Genomic DNA, 19,326 nt, shown 5'->3' with positions numbered 1-19,326 from the left:
AACGAGAAATCATGCCGAGGGAGGCATGTCAGGAAGGGTGTGCTGCTTCACATGTGTAGGGTCCTCAAATCCACAACTCCCTATGATGAATAGTGTCACCAAAAGAATGACTTGTGGCTTCTTCTCTTTAGATATTTCCTTATGAATTTTTGAGAATAAGGATATTTCATGCATAACCCTTTGTTTCTGTGACTTGGCTATTATATTTATTTTCCCTCCTTTTAAATATCCTAGTGCATTGTTGATATTCAAGCTTTTTGGCAATTTCCCAAAGGAGCCCAGGCACTTGCACAGATGATCATAAATAAATGCCAGGCCATGACAACTGGAGTTATTAAAGTTGGCTTATTACGGAGCAGTCAATATTGAAATGAACTGCATCTTTTGTTAAAAAAAATTTGATTTAATTTACCAGTAATAATTTACTCAGCTCCAAGCTGAGTACCCACAGGGTCCAGTCTAGAAGATGTTGGTGAAACAGAAATGGGTGTATCTACTGAGCACACATGGGAGCTTCAGTTCATGGATTCCCAAGGGCATACAAGGACACATTAGGCAGAGTTCTGCCTGGAAGGACATCATCAATGTCTGATTTAAAAGAATGAAACAGATTTCCTTCAATTTCTTTCTTTAGTGTTCTGTAGTTTATACCCAAAGGACTTAAAATCAGCATACTACAGTAACGCAGCCACATCAGTGCTTATAGCAGTTCAATTCATAATAGCTAGATTGTGGAACCAACCTAGAAGACCTTCAACAGATGAATGGATAAAGAAACTGTGGTATATATACACAGTGGAATATTATTCAGGCATAAAGAATAATACTAGTATGGCATTTGCAGATAAATGGATGGAATTGGAGAATATCATGCTAAGTGAAATAAGCCAATCCCAAAAAAACCAAAGGCCAAATGTTTTCCCTGATAAGTGGAGGATGACATATAATGGGGGTGGGGAGCTGGGGAGTGAGAGAAGAATGGGGGAACTTTAGATTATGTAGAAGGAAACGAGAGGGAAGGGGTATGAAAAATGGTGGAATGAGACAGGGGTCATTACCCTATGTACATGTATGATTACATGAATGGTAGGAATCTACTGTGATTTTACTTTTGTTTTGGTGCTGGGCCTCCAGCATGCTAAGCACATGCTCTGTGCCCCTGAGTTACTCCTCCAGCTCCTGTTTCATTCTTTTAGGCTTATTTTTAAAAAATTATTTATTTATTTTTTATTTTTTACAGACTGCATTTTGATTCATTGTACAACCATAGAAACAGAATGATGCACCCCATTTGTGTACAATGAATCAAAATGCAGTCTGTAAAAAATAAAAAATAAATAAATAATATCGGGAAATAACTGATAAACTGATACAAGGAAGGAAGTAACAAGTGCCTTAAAATAGGTACAAATAAAAGATGAAGACAGGGATTAACTCATGTTGGACATCAGGGAGATTGTTACAAAGAGAAAGCAGCTGGAAAACATTTTAATAGAGCCTCAACTCCTGGTACTGTTTAGATCTGCAGGGATGAGAAGGCAGGGTTGGAGGGAGGAGATTCCAGGTGAGCCAGGCACAGAGTGGGAATAGTAAGTGCCTCACTTTTCTGACCCTTGAAATGATTTCTAGATATAGACATTCCTCTATGTCCCCTGTCCTGGTGGATCCCTAGTGAAGATGACCCTGAGCAGGATTGAGCTCTGGCTGTGGATAGTAGCTGAGGTTGTCACTATGCTACCCACAACTTTAGATGGCTATTGGAACTATTTAGTTTGCACTGGACTGTGGACAGACACTTTTGGATGTTGAAGTACTCTCTGTTACTTCCAGTTTCATCTCTGTGCCAACTTTTTTCAAGAAAATCCCATTCCTTCTTCCCCTTTTGGCTCAATGATCACAGTTAAATCTGCAAAGCAAGTTATCAAGCCGAACAGCAAGCACTTCCGGACCACAGTTGGGAGCAAGGTACCAGTAGGTGCTGAGGGCCAAGGGGTTACTGGGGAGCTAGGCACTCATAGGACTCACACCCCAGGCCTGGTCATGGACTGTGGGCCTCTTCAAATCCAGTACACTCACAAATGTAAAAAGTTCATTGTCACCATATTCTAAACTCCAGGGCAACACACACCTGATCAAGCTGGACTTTGCATAGAGCATTCTGTACCACTCCTCCGCTCTGTGGGAGGACTGGACAGAGCATAGGTCATGCTAACAACCAAAGTCATGATCTGAAACCTTCCATAATAGATGTTTATGTGTGAAGTTAACTTTTCATTTTGAACAACTTACCAAGACTGGACTTCATTTTACTTTGACATAGTCATTAAATTATTTCAGAACCATGTCTGATCTCTGGCCCTGTTTCCTAGTTCCGCAGCTCTCTGTACTTGCTCATGGAGACCCTCAATGCCACAACACCCCATTATGTTCGATGCATCAAGCCAAATGATGAGAAATTGCCCTTTGAGTAAGTGTTTTTATACCTTAAAGAACAAAAACACCGGGAAAGCAGTTTCTCTCATGACATCGGAGAAGTTGCTAATAATTGTGGTGAACTTTACTGTTTCTTCATTTCTTAATGACTCTAAACAGTGCTGCCCTTTGCATGTGCTCGCTCAACCCCTCTGGCTTAGCCCCCTGGCTCCAGAGTTGGCCAAAGTCTTCAACTAAAGCATGCAGCCCAGAAGGCCAAGACCCTTTGCGTGACTGTCGAACACTTGTGTGTGTAGAAGAAAGGCTGTGAGGGTGGAGGATGCGTCCTACACATGACACAAGACGTCAAACTTGCTCTCAGGGACCCCAAGAGCAGGAACCCCAAAAGCTAAAAGAGGCGCCTAGAGAAGCCAGGCATGATGACTCACGCCTGTAACCCCAGCAGTTGGGGAGGCTGAGGTAGGAGAATTACAAGTTCCAAGCCAGCCTCAGCTACTAAGGCCCTAAGCAACTTAGCGAGACCCTGTCTTTAAAAAAAAAAAAAAATAACCTGGGGATGCGGCTCAGTGGTTAAATGCCTCTGGGTTCAATCTCCAGTACCAAAAAGAAAAAGGAAAAGAGGGGTGGAGTAGGACGTGCTGGAGGGCCACCTGTTGGGTGTTTTGTAAAGGACTTCCTGTATTAAATGGGCATGAAAACCAGGGCACTTCATGCATTTCTTTCCACCTGGCTGTCATTCAAAGCTCAAACCAAAGTCCTCCTGGCCCCACAGGCCTCCCTGTGGCCTCCTGCCCAGTCGTGCTCTGTCCTCACCTCTCCACCACAGCCCTGTGACTGGTTCACAGAGGTGCCATGTGCCCGGCATGGGGGTGACAGGCCTGGACACTGCTGTCTGGGACTTGCAGTCCATGCAGCTCTGCTCTAGCTGTGACAGGCACGTTTATCAATTACAACACTTGGCACATTTTACATTCGGCTTCCTCAAGGTTTGACTCCAAAAGAATTGTCCAGCAGCTGCGAGCCTGTGGCGTTTTGGAGACGATCCGCATCAGTGCGCAGAGCTATCCTTCCAGGTACGTCGTCACCCTCTGTCTAGCCTTGGTGTGTGCCGAGAACCAAGGGTGTGGCTGCCGTGTGGTTTGTTCCACACTCTGGCTTCTGCAAGGTGCACCCAAGTTTTGTCCCACTGTTCTGTGGGAAGGCCAGAGAGGGTGAGAGAGAGGTTGTGTGTGGGACAGAAGCCACTTGAAGCACCCCAGTGCCCCAGCTCAGCTACTGGCCATGCTTCCTGCTGCCTCCCCAGTGTGCTGGGAACGGGAGCTGAAAGGGAGGAAGAGGATGATGGCTGGGTTGGTGTTAACAGAAACAGTTCGGGGAGCACCACATGTGCTGGCGTGGTCTTGGTGGTGTCCCATGGAGGGGGCCAAAGGTCAGTGCCATGGTCACCAGAGCAGGCTCCACTGCCCCACTCCTATGGTAACTTGGGTGGCAGGCCAGGCAACAGGGTGCATGGACAGCAAGAGCTTTCTCTGGACACCTGGTTTGGATCCACCTTTGACTTTGCAGGTGGACGTACATCGAGTTCTACAGCCGCTATGGCATCCTCATGACCCAGCAGGAGCTCGCCTTCAGTGATAAGAAGCAGGTGTGCAAGGTGGTTTTGCACAGACTCATCCAGGTCAGTCTTCCTCACCTCCTGGAACCACGGGCTCTTCCTGAAAAGCATGCCTCCCAATTGTGCTTCTTCATCATGGCCTCTGAGCCTCAGGGCTGTAATTGTCAGGGACGCCTAAGAAGAAAGGGAATATGCCCTGAGCCAGACCAGAGCAGACGCCAGCACTGGAGCCCGAGCTCCAGACAGCAGGTGTCTTCTTTAGGACCCCAAATTCGAGCACTGGCTTCCCCCAGCGTCCCTTGATCCTGCTTTGTTCTCTCACAATCTAATTCAATCGTCCATGAACCTGGCTCGTTAGATGTGGTCAGCTGAGATCACCAAGCCAAGTGGGCGCCAGATCTGGTGCTGAGGGTGGATTTAGATTATTGCTGAAGTGGTGAATTAAGGTGGAAAAGAGATGGGGAATTATGATGGCCAGCCACGGGGATAGTGAAGGGAACCCAAAATCAAGACAGAAAACCAGACTTCTCCCGCTTCTTTCATGCCTGCATGGAAACCACGTGACAGAGGCTGACATTCCCAGCAGCTCAACTGAGAATTGCTGAGAACACACTCGTTCCTTCCCTCCCTTCGAGGACACCTTCCCCTAAATCCTGTTCCTTCTGCAAATGAAGCTTTAACAGAAACTTCAAGTATAAGTTCCTAGAGAATTTTTCTACTTAATATCAAGGTAACAATGTTAACCAGGCATGGTGGCACACACCTGTAATCCCAGCAACTCCAGAGGTTTAGGCAGGAGGATCACAAGTTTGAGGCAAACCTCAGCAACTTAGAGAGGCTCTGTCTCAAAATAAAACATAAAAAAGGACTGGAGATATAGTTCAATGGTAATGCTCTCATGGGTTCAATCCCCAGTATTAAAAAAAAAAAAAAAAAAAAAAAAAAAAGTAACAATACTTTTGGAATTTTTGAGTCTCTAAATGTGTTTTCCAAATCCTGTGTCAGACCTGAAAGATTTCATTTCTGATGATAGCATTTTTTCTCTTCCAGGATTCTAATCAGTACCAGTTTGGTAAAACCAAAATTTTCTTCAGAGCAGGACAAGTGGCTTACCTAGAGAAACTCCGATTGGATAAACTGAGGCAGGGTTGTGTTGTCATACAAAAGCACGTCCGTGGCTGGCTTCAGAGGAGAAAATTTCTCCGAGAGAGGCAAGCTGCCCTAACCATCCAGCAGTACTTCCGGGGCCAGCAAACTGTGAGGTATATTGGAGTCAAGGGCATTGTGGAATTGCAGGGCTTTCTTTGCTGGTCACCTCCAGCGGGAGGCACTGTAGAGGACATGGGACTTTTCTCCTGCCCTGGGTTCAGATGTACAAGGGTGAATCCCGTGTAAAGTCTGAGACCCTGGAGGTGATAAAGGCATTTCTCCCAGGGACAGGTAGTGCTGACTGACTGTAAAGGCTCACACCTTTAGAGCTGCAGTCCACGATCAGTTGGCCCTGTTGCTTTGGGGCTGTGGGGAGGCAGCACATTGTGGCAGAAGCAGGTGTCAAAGCAAAACCACTCACCTCACAGCCAGGAAGCAAAAGAGAAGCGACCAGAGCCCCACAATTCCCTCTGAGGTGGCCTAAAGACCTAAAGACCTCCCACTTCCTGCAGGTTCCACACCTCCCAATAGCACCAAGCTGGGGATCAAGACTTTAATACCTGGGGGACATTCCAGAGCCAAACTAAGGCAACCTCTAGCAGTATTTGGGATTCTCCACAGGTGGGGACACCATACACAACCAGGCTTTCCTGCCCTCCTGAACTTCTGGGTTCAGTTAATAACAGTAGTCTCCAGGCAGGAAACCACAGAGCTATCTTCTACCCCAAACCCACATTCCCTTTCCATTCAGGAGTCACCAGACCTGATAATTCTGCCTGCTTGCCTTTTGGGCCTGTCCTATTCATCTCTCCGGCTCCTGCCATGGATTAAGCCTTCATCGTTGCTTGCTTTACACTTAGCAGCTCAGCCCCCTGCCACATTTCCCTCATCTTCCTTAAGTAGGTCCTGCCTGGACTGCTGATGTACTCTGTCTTTAATGCCTCCGTGGTCTTCCATTTCCTATAGAACATAGCCCATCTTTTATGATGTTCAAAACACTGTGCATTCAGCTTTCTGTCAGTGCGACAAAATACCTGAAAAAAATCAACTCAATAAATGAAAAAGATCACTTTGGCTCATGGTTTCACAGGTTTCAATCTATGGTCACTAGACCTTGTTGCTTTGGGCCTAAGGCAGCACAATACATCATGGCTAAAGCTCATGGCCAAAGAGGCTGCTCACCTGTGGCAGCCAGAAACTGAAGAGAGAGAGAGAGAGAGGAAAGGGCCAGTGCCCCAATATCCCCTTCAAGGGCACATCCCCAATGACCTAACTTCTTTCCACTAGGCCTCATCTCCTAAAGGTTCCACTACCTCCCAATTGTGCCACAGGCTGAGAACAAAGCCTTCAACACAGGCCTTTGGGAACTACTCCAGATCCAAACTATAGCAACCTCCGTGTAAAGGCCTTAGGTGTGCATTCATGAGAACAGAGGCTTCATGAGAACAGGGGCCACATTGGTCCATACCCAGGACCTAGCGTCATAGCTGTCACATAGAAGTCATAGTTTAGTGAATATATGTTTTAAATAACAAACGGTCCCATCCACTTTTCTAATCCCAATGACTACTTATTAATTTTCTCTATGTATCCTATACTCTAGCAAGTCCAGATAAATGCCCTTTTCCTGAATATTTTAGATGCTGCAGAGCCTGTGTGCCCTGACTCATGCTGACTCCTTACCCTGAGCCGCCTTCTTCAACCTTCACTGTCCACAAAAATCCTGCTTTCCTTCAACAGCAGCTCATCTGCCAGCTCTCCCCAAAAGAATTAGTCTTTTTCTCTATCCTCTCCTTATAGGTTTGTGCAGTAGCTATTTGATTTTCCCTCTTTCTTAGCCATTTATGAATCTGTTAGTTCCATGAGATCCTAAGTGTTGAAGAAGAGATTTTTTGTTACCTATAGTCCTTCATTCAGGGCCTGACAAAATTTGTCTGTAAAGTGTCAGTCAGAGGGGAGTGAGGGGAGGGGTGGGGGTGGTAGGGACGGGAGGACAGTAGAATGAGACAGACATTATTCCCCTATATACATGTATGATTACACTACTGGTGTGACTCAGCACCATGTACAGCCAGAGGAATGAGAAGTTATGCTCCACTTGTGTACAATGTATCAAAATGCATTCTACTGTCCTTTATAATGGTTATAATGGTTATACTGTCCCGTATAACCATTTGAGTCTTCAGGGGTTTATAGTCTCTGTTGCAGCTATTGAGCCCTTCTATCATAGAAAACCAAAGAATGCTGCTGTATTAGTTCATTTTCTGTTGCTCTAACAAACAGTGTGAGTCTGGGTACTTTATAAAGGAAATAAGTTAATTTAGTTCACAGTTTTAGAGGTTTAAAGTCCAAGATTGGGCAACCCCATTGGTTTGGCCTCTGGGAAGGGCCTCCTTGGCTGTGCCACAACATGGGAGAGAAACAGGGAGCAGCAGAAGCCAGTGCATTAGGTGGCCTTTCTTTATAAAAACCCATTCTGATGAGAGCTGACTTAGTCCACGAGACCAGCATGGATCCCCTCCAAGGACAGCATCCCCAATAACCTAATTCCTTCCAGTAGGCTCTACCTCTTGAAATATCCATCACCTCTCACATCGTACTGAGAACCAAGCTTCTAGAACATGAACTCTTGCGGGGCACACTCAACCACATCTAAACCACAGTAGCTGCAATAGGCAAGATTCAAACAACAGGCATGGCTGTGTTCCAGTATGGCTGAAGAGTAATGAGTGGCTGCAGGTTTGGACCCTTGCTTGCTAACTCCTGATCTATACAGCCTCGAGCATGATCTCTCAGGGGAATACACAAATGAGCAAGTGCAATGCCAGGGCACCATCTCATTGTCACTGTCTCTGTGGGCACACGCATGGAGATGGATCAGCTGGCCTGAATAATCAGCACATGAAAGGTTCCCCATGGTCCCTCAGTGCCTTAAATGACCCACGTCCAGATCAGTGTAGAAAGGAAAGGTAACCAGGGACAGGCCTCAAGTTTATTAAGATAACAACTTACAGCCTTCAGCGAGGAGAGATGAGAGCCATTTGAACACTCCTTACTGAAAACTGCCCAAGTTTGCAGTTGGGGAGGGGGAGCTGAGGCACTGTGGACAATACTCACCCCATGTTCTTGTCAACCAAGGAAAGCTATCACCGCCTCGGCCTTGAAAGAGGCCTGGGCGGCCATCATCATTCAGAAGCACTGCCGCGGGTACCTCGTCCGCAATCTGTACCAGCTGATCCGTGTGGCCACCATCACCATCCAGGCCTACACCCGAGGATTCCTGGCCAGGAGGAGGTATCGAAAGGTACAGTGCTTCCCTGGGACGTGGGTTTTGCAGGACTCATGCTGGTTTTTACCACCTGTAGTGGGGCGGTTTTCTGCATGAAGACCTTCCTGGGTGTGAGAGCATCTGTTTGCACTCTCCTGCCACAGTTGGGGCTTGCTCATAGTTTCAGAAGTCTAGGTAGACAGGCTCCGTGGGTTGATGGCAAGAAACTCATATTTTGCACCATGGGAATGCTTTGGTAATTGCATCTTTCAGCATGGGAAGAATCGGTGACAGAATCAGTGGAGATGCAGTTTACATTTCACAAAATCTTGCTTTAAAGATGCTGGAGGAACACAAGGCTGTGATCCTTCAGAAATATGCACGGGCATGGCTGGCCAGGCGCAGATTCCAGAATATCCGACGATTCGTGCTCAACATTCAGCTGACTTACAGGGTTCAGCGTTTGCAGAAAAAGCTGGAAGATCAGGTAGGTGTTCATAACATACAGTTCCATGTATACTTCTTCTAACATAGATTTATTTTGTTCTGGATTAGATCCTTATCTCTGCTATTAAGGTTCATGCCCATGTTAGGAGATTCAAACAGTTCCCATGGACCACCTGAGCTAGATAACAGAAGTTCATTCTGAAGATTGCTTCACATGGTTGTGTAGTTTGCTCACTGCAGAAGGAAGTGTGCCCAAGGGGGCAAGTGGGGCTGAATCCAGTCTGGCTCCACTTGCCAAGACATTTGAACCTGTCTGAAGCCGTGCTGCTTAAGGCATGAGTGCATTTTTCTGACATGCACAAAAACAGTGCCTGTATCCCTCGAAACTGTATTAGCTCAGAGGCCTTGCCATTTTTTAACTTGCCCAGAGGTGCATTAGGGTCTCGGTGCAGACCCATCTGATTTGAGGATGTTCTGTACTGGTAGGGGAAAAAAATCCATTTGTTCTCAGCCAATGAAGTGCTGTGGGTTATAAAATATAAAATTCACTCCTGGATCTGTTTCTAATAATACAGAGATTCTTCTACAGTGAACTTTAAACTTAGTCCTAAGCAACATCGTGAGGATCCTTAATGAGTGATGAGCACGCGAACGAATAAACCCGAGGTTTTATTTCAGTTTCTCCTCAGTGCACTCTTGTGCAGCAGGTCTGTGTGTTATCAACTTGCACAGAATAGCACTTAGAAATAGCCATGGCCTCACAGAAGCAGTGCCTGATGGGGTCCCCACACTGCCCAAGCTCCATTCTGAGTGTATGAGTTTGCCATTAGAAAGCACCCTGGAGAGGGTGGCCTCAAAACCAGAAATGTATTCTTCCACAGTTCTGCAGGCCAGGCATCCCAGATCAAGAAGTTGGTGGGCTTGGTTCCTTCTGAGGCCTGTCTTCTGGCCTGGTAGCCACTGCCTTCTTCCCCTGTCCTTACATGCCCTTCCATCTGTGTTGTCTGTGTCCTAACCTCTTCTTATAAGAAAACCAGATGCACTGCACTAGAGCCACCTAATGGCCTCACGTTGCCTTAATTACTTCTTTAAAGGACATTTCTTCAAATACAGTCATATCCAAGGCTCAGTGATTAGGGCTTCTACATGTGAGTTTGAAGGGACAAACAACACTGAGGCTCCAGGATCAGGGAGATCCCACGCTAAAAGAGCCACCAGTTCAGGCAGATGGTCACCTGACAAGATCTGCCTCACTCATTTCACTGTGGTGAAGATGCTGGTGAACATGGGCATAATGACAGAAGTGACCAGTGTGGATGGAGGCCACCTTACGGGTTGTGAGGCTGCTTTATTTCCAATCAACTTCTGACCAGCTGAGGTTTCTTTTCTCTAGAACAAAGAGAACCACGGGCTGGTGGAGAAGCTGACCAGCCTCGCTGCTCTACGGGCCGGTGACACAGAGAAGATTCAGAAGCTGGAAATAGAGCTGGAAAGAGCGGCCACCCACAGGCAGAATTACGAGGAGAAGGGCAGAAGATACAAGGACACCATGGAAGAGGTCAGGGTGGCCGTGGGGACCCACATGCGTTTCTCATGGAGAACACGAACCTGAGTAAGGCAGATTTCCACAGGGTGGAGCAGATTTTGCGGTGGGACCAAAGGGAAGTGGGGCCAGAGGACTGGAGTCCAGGCAGGGAGGAGACGAACACTTCAGGAAGCAGAGCACAGGTGTGATGAGAAGCCTGAGAAGGCTGCCTCCCCTTCTTCTAGGATAACTTTGATCCTCTGTCACTTGTCCCTCAGGCCTGCCCTGAAGGCATTGTCCCCTGAACCTCTATGCAAAGCTTGGAGAAGCTTTGTGGCGTAGTGAAAAGAGCAATAGACCAAAACCCTGCTGCTCTAGATCCAAATCTTGGCTCTGCTACCATCTAACTGGACAGCCTTGGCTAAGTCATTTATCCTCTCTGAACGTTAGTCTCCTCGTATGTAAAACAGGAATAACCAAAAGGGACTGAGTTATTGTGAGGATAAAATTGTCAAATGAAGTAACTTAGCCAAAGGCCGGTCTTAAGCCCTGCATAAGCTTGAGCTAGCATGATCTAAAGGAGGATGTCTTTATTACCATCCATTCTCCTGCTCTTTCCAAAGTCCTTAGCACCCACAGCAGGTAACAAGGAGCCCCTCTGCCCTCCCTGTGACCTTGTGCCCAGGTGCACCCACACAGCTACCACTGGCATTACCAGCACTGCGAGTCACCTGCCATCGGCACCAAGGGGCCCCACTGCCAGCCCAGCAGATACTTCACCAGGAGAAGCTGAAAGATAGATTTTGCCATGTCACATGCTTCCTGAGTCATAAATTAAGTAATTATATCATATTAAATATGTAAACTCCCAGGCTGTCAAGAAGCTCTGGGGGAGGACATTGTCATGTTCTTGACCTTGAGGAGACCTTGAATTTGGCTTTGTCCTGAGTGTCAGCTTTACTGGGCCAGGAGCCCTTGCATATGGGCTGGTGCTGACTGTTGCTGGTGGGCAGGGGCTGCAAGAAGGGATCCTGAGAGCCTACAGCTTTTCTCCGAGGAAGGCAGCAGTGACAAACTTGAAGTGAGATTTTTTTTTTTTTTAATTTTTCTTCCCCCCTCCACCCCCGCCCTTTCCTTCACTAGAAATTGGCAAAGCTTCAGAAGCATAATTCAGAACTGGAAATACAGAAAGAGCAAATACAGTTGAAGCTTCAAGAGAAGACCGAAGAGTTGAAAGGTAAAACTCAAGGTGGCCGATAAACCCATACTCACTAAACCAGTCATTTTAGAATCAGGGGTCTCTGGGTGTATCATGAGAATTTGTATCATGAGAATTTTTGGCTTCACAGGGAATAACTATATTTAACTGTGGTGGATTCCTCTGGCTGTAGACCTGTTCCTTCTCTTATCAGACACCAAAGCAATCCCCATCTGTCCCTTGGAGCCCCCTGGACCCTTTGCAAAGTGCAGATGGTTGGACTGTCAGCCTGGAGCATTTGCATCAGGAAATGTGTGCGTGCACATGTGTGCATGGGTGTCTGGATGGTGGTGGTTGCTGGGATGGCTCAGACATGGGTATTTTTAAAACACTAAGGTGATCATGACGCACAGTCAGGGTAATGCTGCAGTGACATTTGTTGCTCATCAAAGACGCACAGAAAGTTTCAGATGATCGGGGTTACTTAGTCTAAGTGGTACTCACATTCTCGGCCACTGTTCTGGCCCTGAAGGAAGGGCAGACCTTGGATAGGTGGGTAACACTTTCTTTTGAGGATATGGAAGAGTTACCTTTAGCTAGCTCTATCCATCTGCAGTTTTCCAGCTCAAATCATTTGAATACAGAGTACTTGTTAAATCCCAAGAAAGGCAACAGGAATGTGAGCCTGGTGGTTCCTGATCTGGTAGTTGAAGTCACCATACTTGATTATCTCGGTCAGGGGTCTTTTCCTTGAGCTCTACCATGAGGCCACAAAGACATGAGGGGTCAGATTAGGGGACTCACACATACCTCAGCCAGCAGGTGGTGGATCTGGAGGGGCACAGAGCCCTGGGGGCTTAGGACAGAGCATGGGAGAAGCCCTTGTCAGTGAAGAGGAAATAAGCATCCTGGGTCCAGGTAGGCAAACAGGAAAGGTACTGGGATGCTGACAAGGAGGCATGCCCCACACCCTGTGTCACATGACTGACATCATGGTCCTTGGAATCCATGGAAATGTTGGTGGTGAACAGAAGGGGTCAGGGGTCTGGGAGTAAACCTTGAACCTGAGTCAGGTTCAGCTTGCCTATCTTCACCCTTTTTATTACAGATGATGGGGTGTCAGCTGAGTGCAAAGATGGATGCCACCTTGGAGGGCTGTATCTGCAAGCCCCCATCTTGATGGCCCCTGTTGTGTACAGGCATACTGGGGATATGGCGTTGTCATAACCATGGAACATCCTGAGCCCTACTAATGGTTTCCTACTTGTCAAGTTCTCCCTTAGTCTACAGACTTTGTGTTTGAGATTCTACCTTTTTGGGGTGCTTCTGCTTCCCCAAATGCAAACACTCTATCGTTTTCTGGGTCATCACTGATGAGTGCTGCTCAACTGGGGCACTTTTCCTTCCTCCCCACTCCTTGGGGATCTTTGACAATGTCTGGAGACATTTTTGGTTGTCACGCTGGAAAGAGGTGCTGCTGGCTGCCAGAGGATAGAAATCAGGGATGCTCCTCAAAATCCTACAAAGCACAAGACAGGCCTCTCCACAACAAAGGGTTATCTACCCCAAGTGTCAATAGTGCCAAGACCAAGAAACCTTATGATAAATTTATGAATTTCTTCCCAAAGCATTTCTGTTTATTTCTAATTAACATTTATTGTCCTAAAGCCAGTATGTCTATTTTTAAAAAGCAGATAACATTCAGACCAATCTAAGTACTAGAAATGAAACCATTTATTCATAAATTTCAACATGACAAACTTGTGAGAATTATTTTGTAACTCTCTCATCTACATTTCTAGTTTATAAAACATGGCATGCACTCCCTCTCAAGCATAATTACTAATAAATGCCACATGGTTGCTCTTACATCCTCAGGTCCTTGAATGTGACATGAGACCATCGAGGCATTGGTTTGGCAGTCATATTTCAAAGAACATTTTCTTTTCACAGAAAAAATGGACAACCTCACCAAGCAGCTCTTTGATGATGTACAAAAAGAAGAACGACAAAGAATGTATGAAATCTAGTTTGCCTTAAAACCACCTCTTCTTTCTCTCTCTGGTATTTTCTGCTTTCTTCTCAGCTTGCAGATAGTGCATCACAGATATAGGAGGGCGGGTAGGAATATTTTTAGGAAGTAAAAGATGTTGAGATCCATGAGAGCTCAATGTACGCTTTCAGATACCACAAGTTCTGGAGTTGTCTTTATAGCTTCGCCAGATGGGCATGGTAGATGGCCAGGAATTTCTTGCTTTTATTGTTAACACAGTGAGAAATTCAAAGAAACCACCCCCTCCAACTTCTATGAAATCAAAGAATTAAAATTATGGCTAGGAAATTCACGTCCCTCTCTTCCCTCTCCCCACCTGCTGTACCTGTTAACTTGCCTACTGTTGCAGAAAATAAGGTATGTAACCACCTCACAAATACTAAGGTAGGCCAGATACAGTGGCACACACCTGTAATCCCAGCAGCTCGGGAGGCTGAGGCATGAGGATCACAAGTTCAAAGCAGTCTCAGCAATTTAGCAAGGTCCTAAGTAACTTAGGAAGACCCTATCTCTAAATAAAATATTTTAAAAGGACTTGGGATGTGACTCAGTGTTAAGTGCCCCTGGGTTCAATCCCCAATACAAAAAAAAAAAAAAAAAAAAACCCTAAGGTAGGTTCCCATGACCTTGAACTGTACTAGTCCCCTTTCCTATGTCAATATCAAACCTTTGCTAATTTCCAAGGATGCCATTCTGGGGTTCCCATCTTTCAAGGAATCAACGGTTTTTAGATCTCTCTCTCTCTCTCTCTCTCTCTCTCTCTCTCTCTCTCTCCCTCTCTCTCCTGATTTTTAGACCTCCAAGTAGTAGTGCATGGCAGGGCTTGGGGGAGAGATAGAACATTCCTGTCATGTTTCTTGGGGGCCAGGCTGGGACAGTGGGACAGTAGGATACACAACTTCCCCATGCAGTTAGCAGGAGAACCAGAGCACCTGGATTTGCTGGAATGTGTTCTAAAAGTTTTGAACAGCTAGATCCCTGGATTTACCAGATGGCTCTACAGGTTCAGCATCCCTTATCTCAAATGTGTGGGGTCAGAGTGCTTCAAATTTCAGTTTTTTTATGTTTTGGAGTCTTTGCTTTGACTTTACTGGTTAATAAGCATTTCTGACCCAAAAATCTAAAGTGCTCCAAAACCTGAAACCTGTTGAGCATCATGTTGTGATTTAAAAGTACTGGATTTCAGAGATTTCAGATTTTGGATTTTCAGATTAGGGGTGTTCAACTTGCATTGATTTGTGTAGGACCAAAGCAAGTCCCTACAGGGTCCTCGAAACTGGAAAGAAACTCAGACTTGACAGAAAGTGCCAAGGTCTTTGCTGAGGGAAGGGGCCCCTCCAGGGACGGCGTGGAACCCAGGGATGGCCTGGGGACTGCAGTGCCCCAGCAACCACTGTGTCTTAAATTCAGCCCCGAGTTCTGTGTTCCCAGTGCATGATCATCGCAAAGCTAGACTTCCCAGATCAGAAAGTGTAAGAAGGTGCCTTTAGCTAAAGGAACAGGAAATAGTCTGCTCAAAATAAACCTACTGGCTAGTGGAAGTGTCACAGTAGGTCCTAATTAATTTGTCTCCTCCTTTGTGGTGGGGGGATCTCTTCATTATTTCCATAATGATGTTTTGTTCTAATTCAAAGACTGTAGAGAGTTCTAAGTTATTTTTATTTTCTACCTAGACTTCTTGAAAAAAGTTTTGAGTTGAAAACACAAGACTATGAGAAGCAGATACAATCTCTGAAAGAAGACATTAAAGCTCTCAAGGATGAGAAATCACAGCTCCATCATCGGCTGGAGGAGGAGCGTGTCACCTCGGATGGCCTCAAGGGGGAAGTGGCTCGGCTGAGCAAGCAGGCTAAGGTGGGCACTCTTGCTTTCAGACCCCCCCACCCCCACCCCGGGAAGCCCTCGGACCTGTAGAAGCAGCTCCATGTTCCCTCCTGGGCAACTGAGAGCCTGGGCACCAGGGCCAAAGGTCAGAGGAGCCTGAGTCCACCAGGCTCTGAGCATGAGCCCCTTATGAAACTGTACTTCAGAATTTAAAAGCCAGCTTTCTAACTTTTTTGAAATTACAGTTACATAGTTATTTAAATATGTTGATTTAGAGAATACTTCCAAATCAAGTTATAAATTGAAGCGAGCCCTTATTATATAACCCATCATGTTATACATCTATAAATACCCATATCAAAATTAACTTATTTTATTGTCAGAATCTTCCATCAAAACTGTCATCAGAAATCCCCCAAAACAATGATCCCTTGCACAGTATGGTGAATATAGTTAACAACAGAGTATTGTACATTGCAAAATTGCTAAGAGGGTAAATTTCACATGATCTCTCCACAAAAAGAATGGCAAGTTTTTTTGGGGGTGATGGATATGTTAATTAGCTTGATTTAAAAATCTTAAATTCAGTTTGTACTCCATAAATATATGCAACTAAACTTTGTCAATTTACATTAAAAATGAAAAAGTAGAGAGGGAAAATCCACATAGAAAGATATTTTAAACTGCTTTATCATATGCAAAAATACTTGCTGTTGTCTATATTTATAAAAAATATATATATAAATGTTCCTGGGTAATTTAGGAAAAAGTTCTTAGGAAGAATAAAATTTTTGAATAAATAAATAAAGCAATGACCTATGCTTGGACAATTAAGGCTTAATTTAACTATGTCCTTACCAGAAAATGTAAACCTTATGGGTACCCATATTCGTAAGTCAAGACATTCCATTGTAAAGTTGGAGAGCTTTTAAGCTTCTAGTAAACATGTGAAGCACGTATTAGTAGAGTATTTGTAAGATTATGCAAACATTCTACATGACTGTCCTGGAAGAGTCATGCATATTTTTTATGTAAAAGCTTCTGGAATTCCATCTGAGTAGCCTCTGAACTCTATAGCAGAGCTGTCTATCTTTTCTAGGTCCTGGTCTCCAGTTGTTTGAAAGTAGGATATAGGACCACATGACCAGAAAGGGTCACCTACAGCCACATATTCCTATGACCACTTCAATTCTGAGCAATCACATAAGACTGATGTCAATCTGCTGGAGTCAGGCCACCTGGCTGCAGCCTGTCTTCCATTTGGGAAATTGTGAGGTTGCACTAGGAGTGAGGTTCCAGTAGATGTCACTTACTTCCTCTAAGGTAGCTAAAACTCTGGCTCAAGCTCCCCAATGTGAAAACACTAAGATGTTTGGTTTTCCAAGAAATAACCCATTGTTATCAAGTTGGTTGCGTTACAGTCTAAAATGCATAAGTAAATACAAGTGCAACCTTTAACATTCACCAAAATATTACAAGGAAGAGCAGGGCTTTGGGCCTGGGTAGTCCTGGGTTCACCCTTATATATGTCATGTGATTTGAACATGCCATTTAACCTTCAGTTCAGCATCCCTTTGTTTTTCTAATCTATAAAAGATCTCTCTACTCACCTTACAGGTCTGTTAGGAGGATTAGTTCATCTAGGTCAAGCGTTCAGTAAATGTCACTTTGATCCCCCTTCCTACCTCTTCTGGAAACAGGAGCTGGAGACCTTGACTACTCAGAATTCTAACTCAGAAAATACCAAGGAGAGGTTATTCACCTCTGCTGTCCCGAGAACCTTTATGTTTCTCTTAGCTACAAAAGCACAAACCTGTGATCCTTCCTCCAGCTGAGCTCACAAACTGAGTAAAGGTAGGATACAGCTTCTCCACCACCAGAGCTGCCCCTCAGGGGACCCCAGTACCCAGGCCACCCCCCAGGCTGCCTGGACTTACCCTGCCTGGGTCACTGTCCCACTTCTAAGCATACCTATAGCCAAAACCCAGTTAGGAAGGTGGCAGCTTTGTCTACAGCCCCTCCCAGATTTTGTTTTCCCCTGAAAGAGTTTTAGTCCCTGTGATTTTACTTTCCTCAGCTGGCCCTCTACCGGCTCTCTCTGCAAGCTCATAGTAGTTATTTTTTTCCTTTCTATAATAGAGAAGCTAATTCTACAGGTATAACCAAGTAGATTTGAGAATAAACAACAGCATTTTGAGCAATGACTACGCTCCAGGGCAGCTCTGTGAGCAGCGATGACTTGTTGAGATTTTACTAAGGAACTGCGGGAGGCGTCTGGCTTCCACACACTCCCCTGTAAGAGCTCCTTTGTCCCAGGCAAAGCATAACCAATATTTTTTTCTCCACCTTGTTTGTCATCACTATGATTCAGACCATCTCTGAGTTTGAGAAGGAGATCGAGCTGCTTCAGACGCAGAAGATAGATGTGGAAAAACACGTGCAATCACAGAAACGAGAAATGAGAGGTAACAAAGACATGAGTCACTGTGCACAGGTGCAGACCAAGTTATTATGGGTGTGTCACTGCAGAAGAGACATCACCTGTGACTGGTATGCCTTGGGTTGGTCAGTTGGGGGCTTGGATAGCTAGTTGGTTGAGTACCGGGGAGTTGGTTGGTCAATTGGGGAGACAGCTGGTAAGTTATTTAGCTGGGCCCTAGAAATGTCATGGAGGAGAGAAATCACACACAATTGTGATTCATACTGTGTCACCTTTTCCTTTTAGAAAAGATGTCAGAGATCACCAAACAACTCCTCGAGAGCTATGACATTGAAGATGTAAGAAGCAGGTAATCATTTCTGCATCATCCAAATGTTTGAAAACACATAATATATCAGGGAGATAATATATTTCCTTACCCTTCTTATTTTCCAGGCTTTCTGTTGAAGATTTGGAACATTTAAATGAGGATGGAGAACTCTGGTTTGCTTATGAAGGACTAAAGAAAGCAACACGGTTAGAAATTTCCCTCGGGGTTCTGTTTTGTTTTTCAGAGATAACAGACTATTGAAAAGTCAAAATTTTATCTTTTCCATAGATTTGACACATAAAGTATGTTCTTACAGTAGAATAACCTAATAGTTACTGGAAATATCTCTGAGAATTAAGTAATTATTTTAGTAATGAGGAATAATCTCTTTGTGGGATAAATTGCCTAGTAATAAAATCTATAACCTGTATAGTAAAAGCAGGTTACTATTGCTGTGGATATATGGGTATATTTAAATTTAAGGAATGTGTTTTCTTCTATAATTAATACACTTTCTTTTTTTGCAGCAGTTTTAGGTTCAGAGCAAAGTTGAGCAGAAGACACAGAGTTCCACATATCCCACACAGCCTCCCATCACCAAAATCCCACCCCAACACATCACCACCACCCAAAGCCCATAGTTTACCTTAGGATTCCTGGGATTGTACATTCTATGGGTTTGATGAATACATAATGATGTGTTTTCACAATTGTAGCACCATATACACAGCATATATTTTTAACTATTAAGAAAGTAAAAAATGTTCTGAGCCCAGTGGTGCGTGCCCATAATCCAAGCGGCTTGGGAGGGTGAGGTTGATCATGAGTTCAAAGCTAACCTCAGCAACTTATTGAAGCCCTAAGCAACTCAGCAAGACTCTGTCTCTAAATAAAAGATAAAAATGGCCTAGAGATGTGGCTCAGTGGTTAAGAGCCCCTGGGTTTAATCCCTGGTACAAAAACAAAAACAAAAACAAAAATCTAAGAAAGTAAAAAATATAATTTAATAACTTCTAAAATAAAATTTCTTTATCATTAACTGCACGCTAACTCCATTATTAGCC

At 44.8% G+C, this 19,326-nt stretch overlaps 1 protein-coding gene across 1 annotated transcript in view; it reads left to right on the top strand.

The window, feature by feature from the left end:
* Positions 1–19,326, top strand: part of MYO5C (myosin VC) — a 100,081-nt gene that overhangs the window by 57,087 nt on the left and 23,668 nt on the right. The window contains exons 15-28 of the mRNA XM_079129877.1: positions 1,831–1,965; positions 2,370–2,467; positions 3,420–3,506; positions 4,000–4,111; positions 5,099–5,310; positions 8,336–8,501; positions 8,806–8,952; positions 10,306–10,470; positions 11,581–11,674; positions 13,589–13,652; positions 15,362–15,542; positions 17,884–17,977; positions 18,238–18,301; positions 18,388–18,468. Coding sequence (XP_078986003.1) covers positions 1,831–1,965; positions 2,370–2,467; positions 3,420–3,506; positions 4,000–4,111; positions 5,099–5,310; positions 8,336–8,501; positions 8,806–8,952; positions 10,306–10,470; positions 11,581–11,674; positions 13,589–13,652; positions 15,362–15,542; positions 17,884–17,977; positions 18,238–18,301; positions 18,388–18,468 — 1,700 coding nt within the window. The remainder of the gene's footprint in view (positions 1–1,830; positions 1,966–2,369; positions 2,468–3,419; positions 3,507–3,999; positions 4,112–5,098; positions 5,311–8,335; positions 8,502–8,805; positions 8,953–10,305; positions 10,471–11,580; positions 11,675–13,588; positions 13,653–15,361; positions 15,543–17,883; positions 17,978–18,237; positions 18,302–18,387; positions 18,469–19,326) is intronic.

This window comes from Sciurus vulgaris (assembly GCF_902686455.1).
Source record: "Sciurus vulgaris genome assembly, chromosome: 2".
Classification (NCBI taxonomy): domain Eukaryota; kingdom Metazoa; phylum Chordata; class Mammalia; order Rodentia; family Sciuridae; genus Sciurus; species Sciurus vulgaris.
This window is presented reverse-complemented; position numbering and strand designations above follow the sequence as displayed.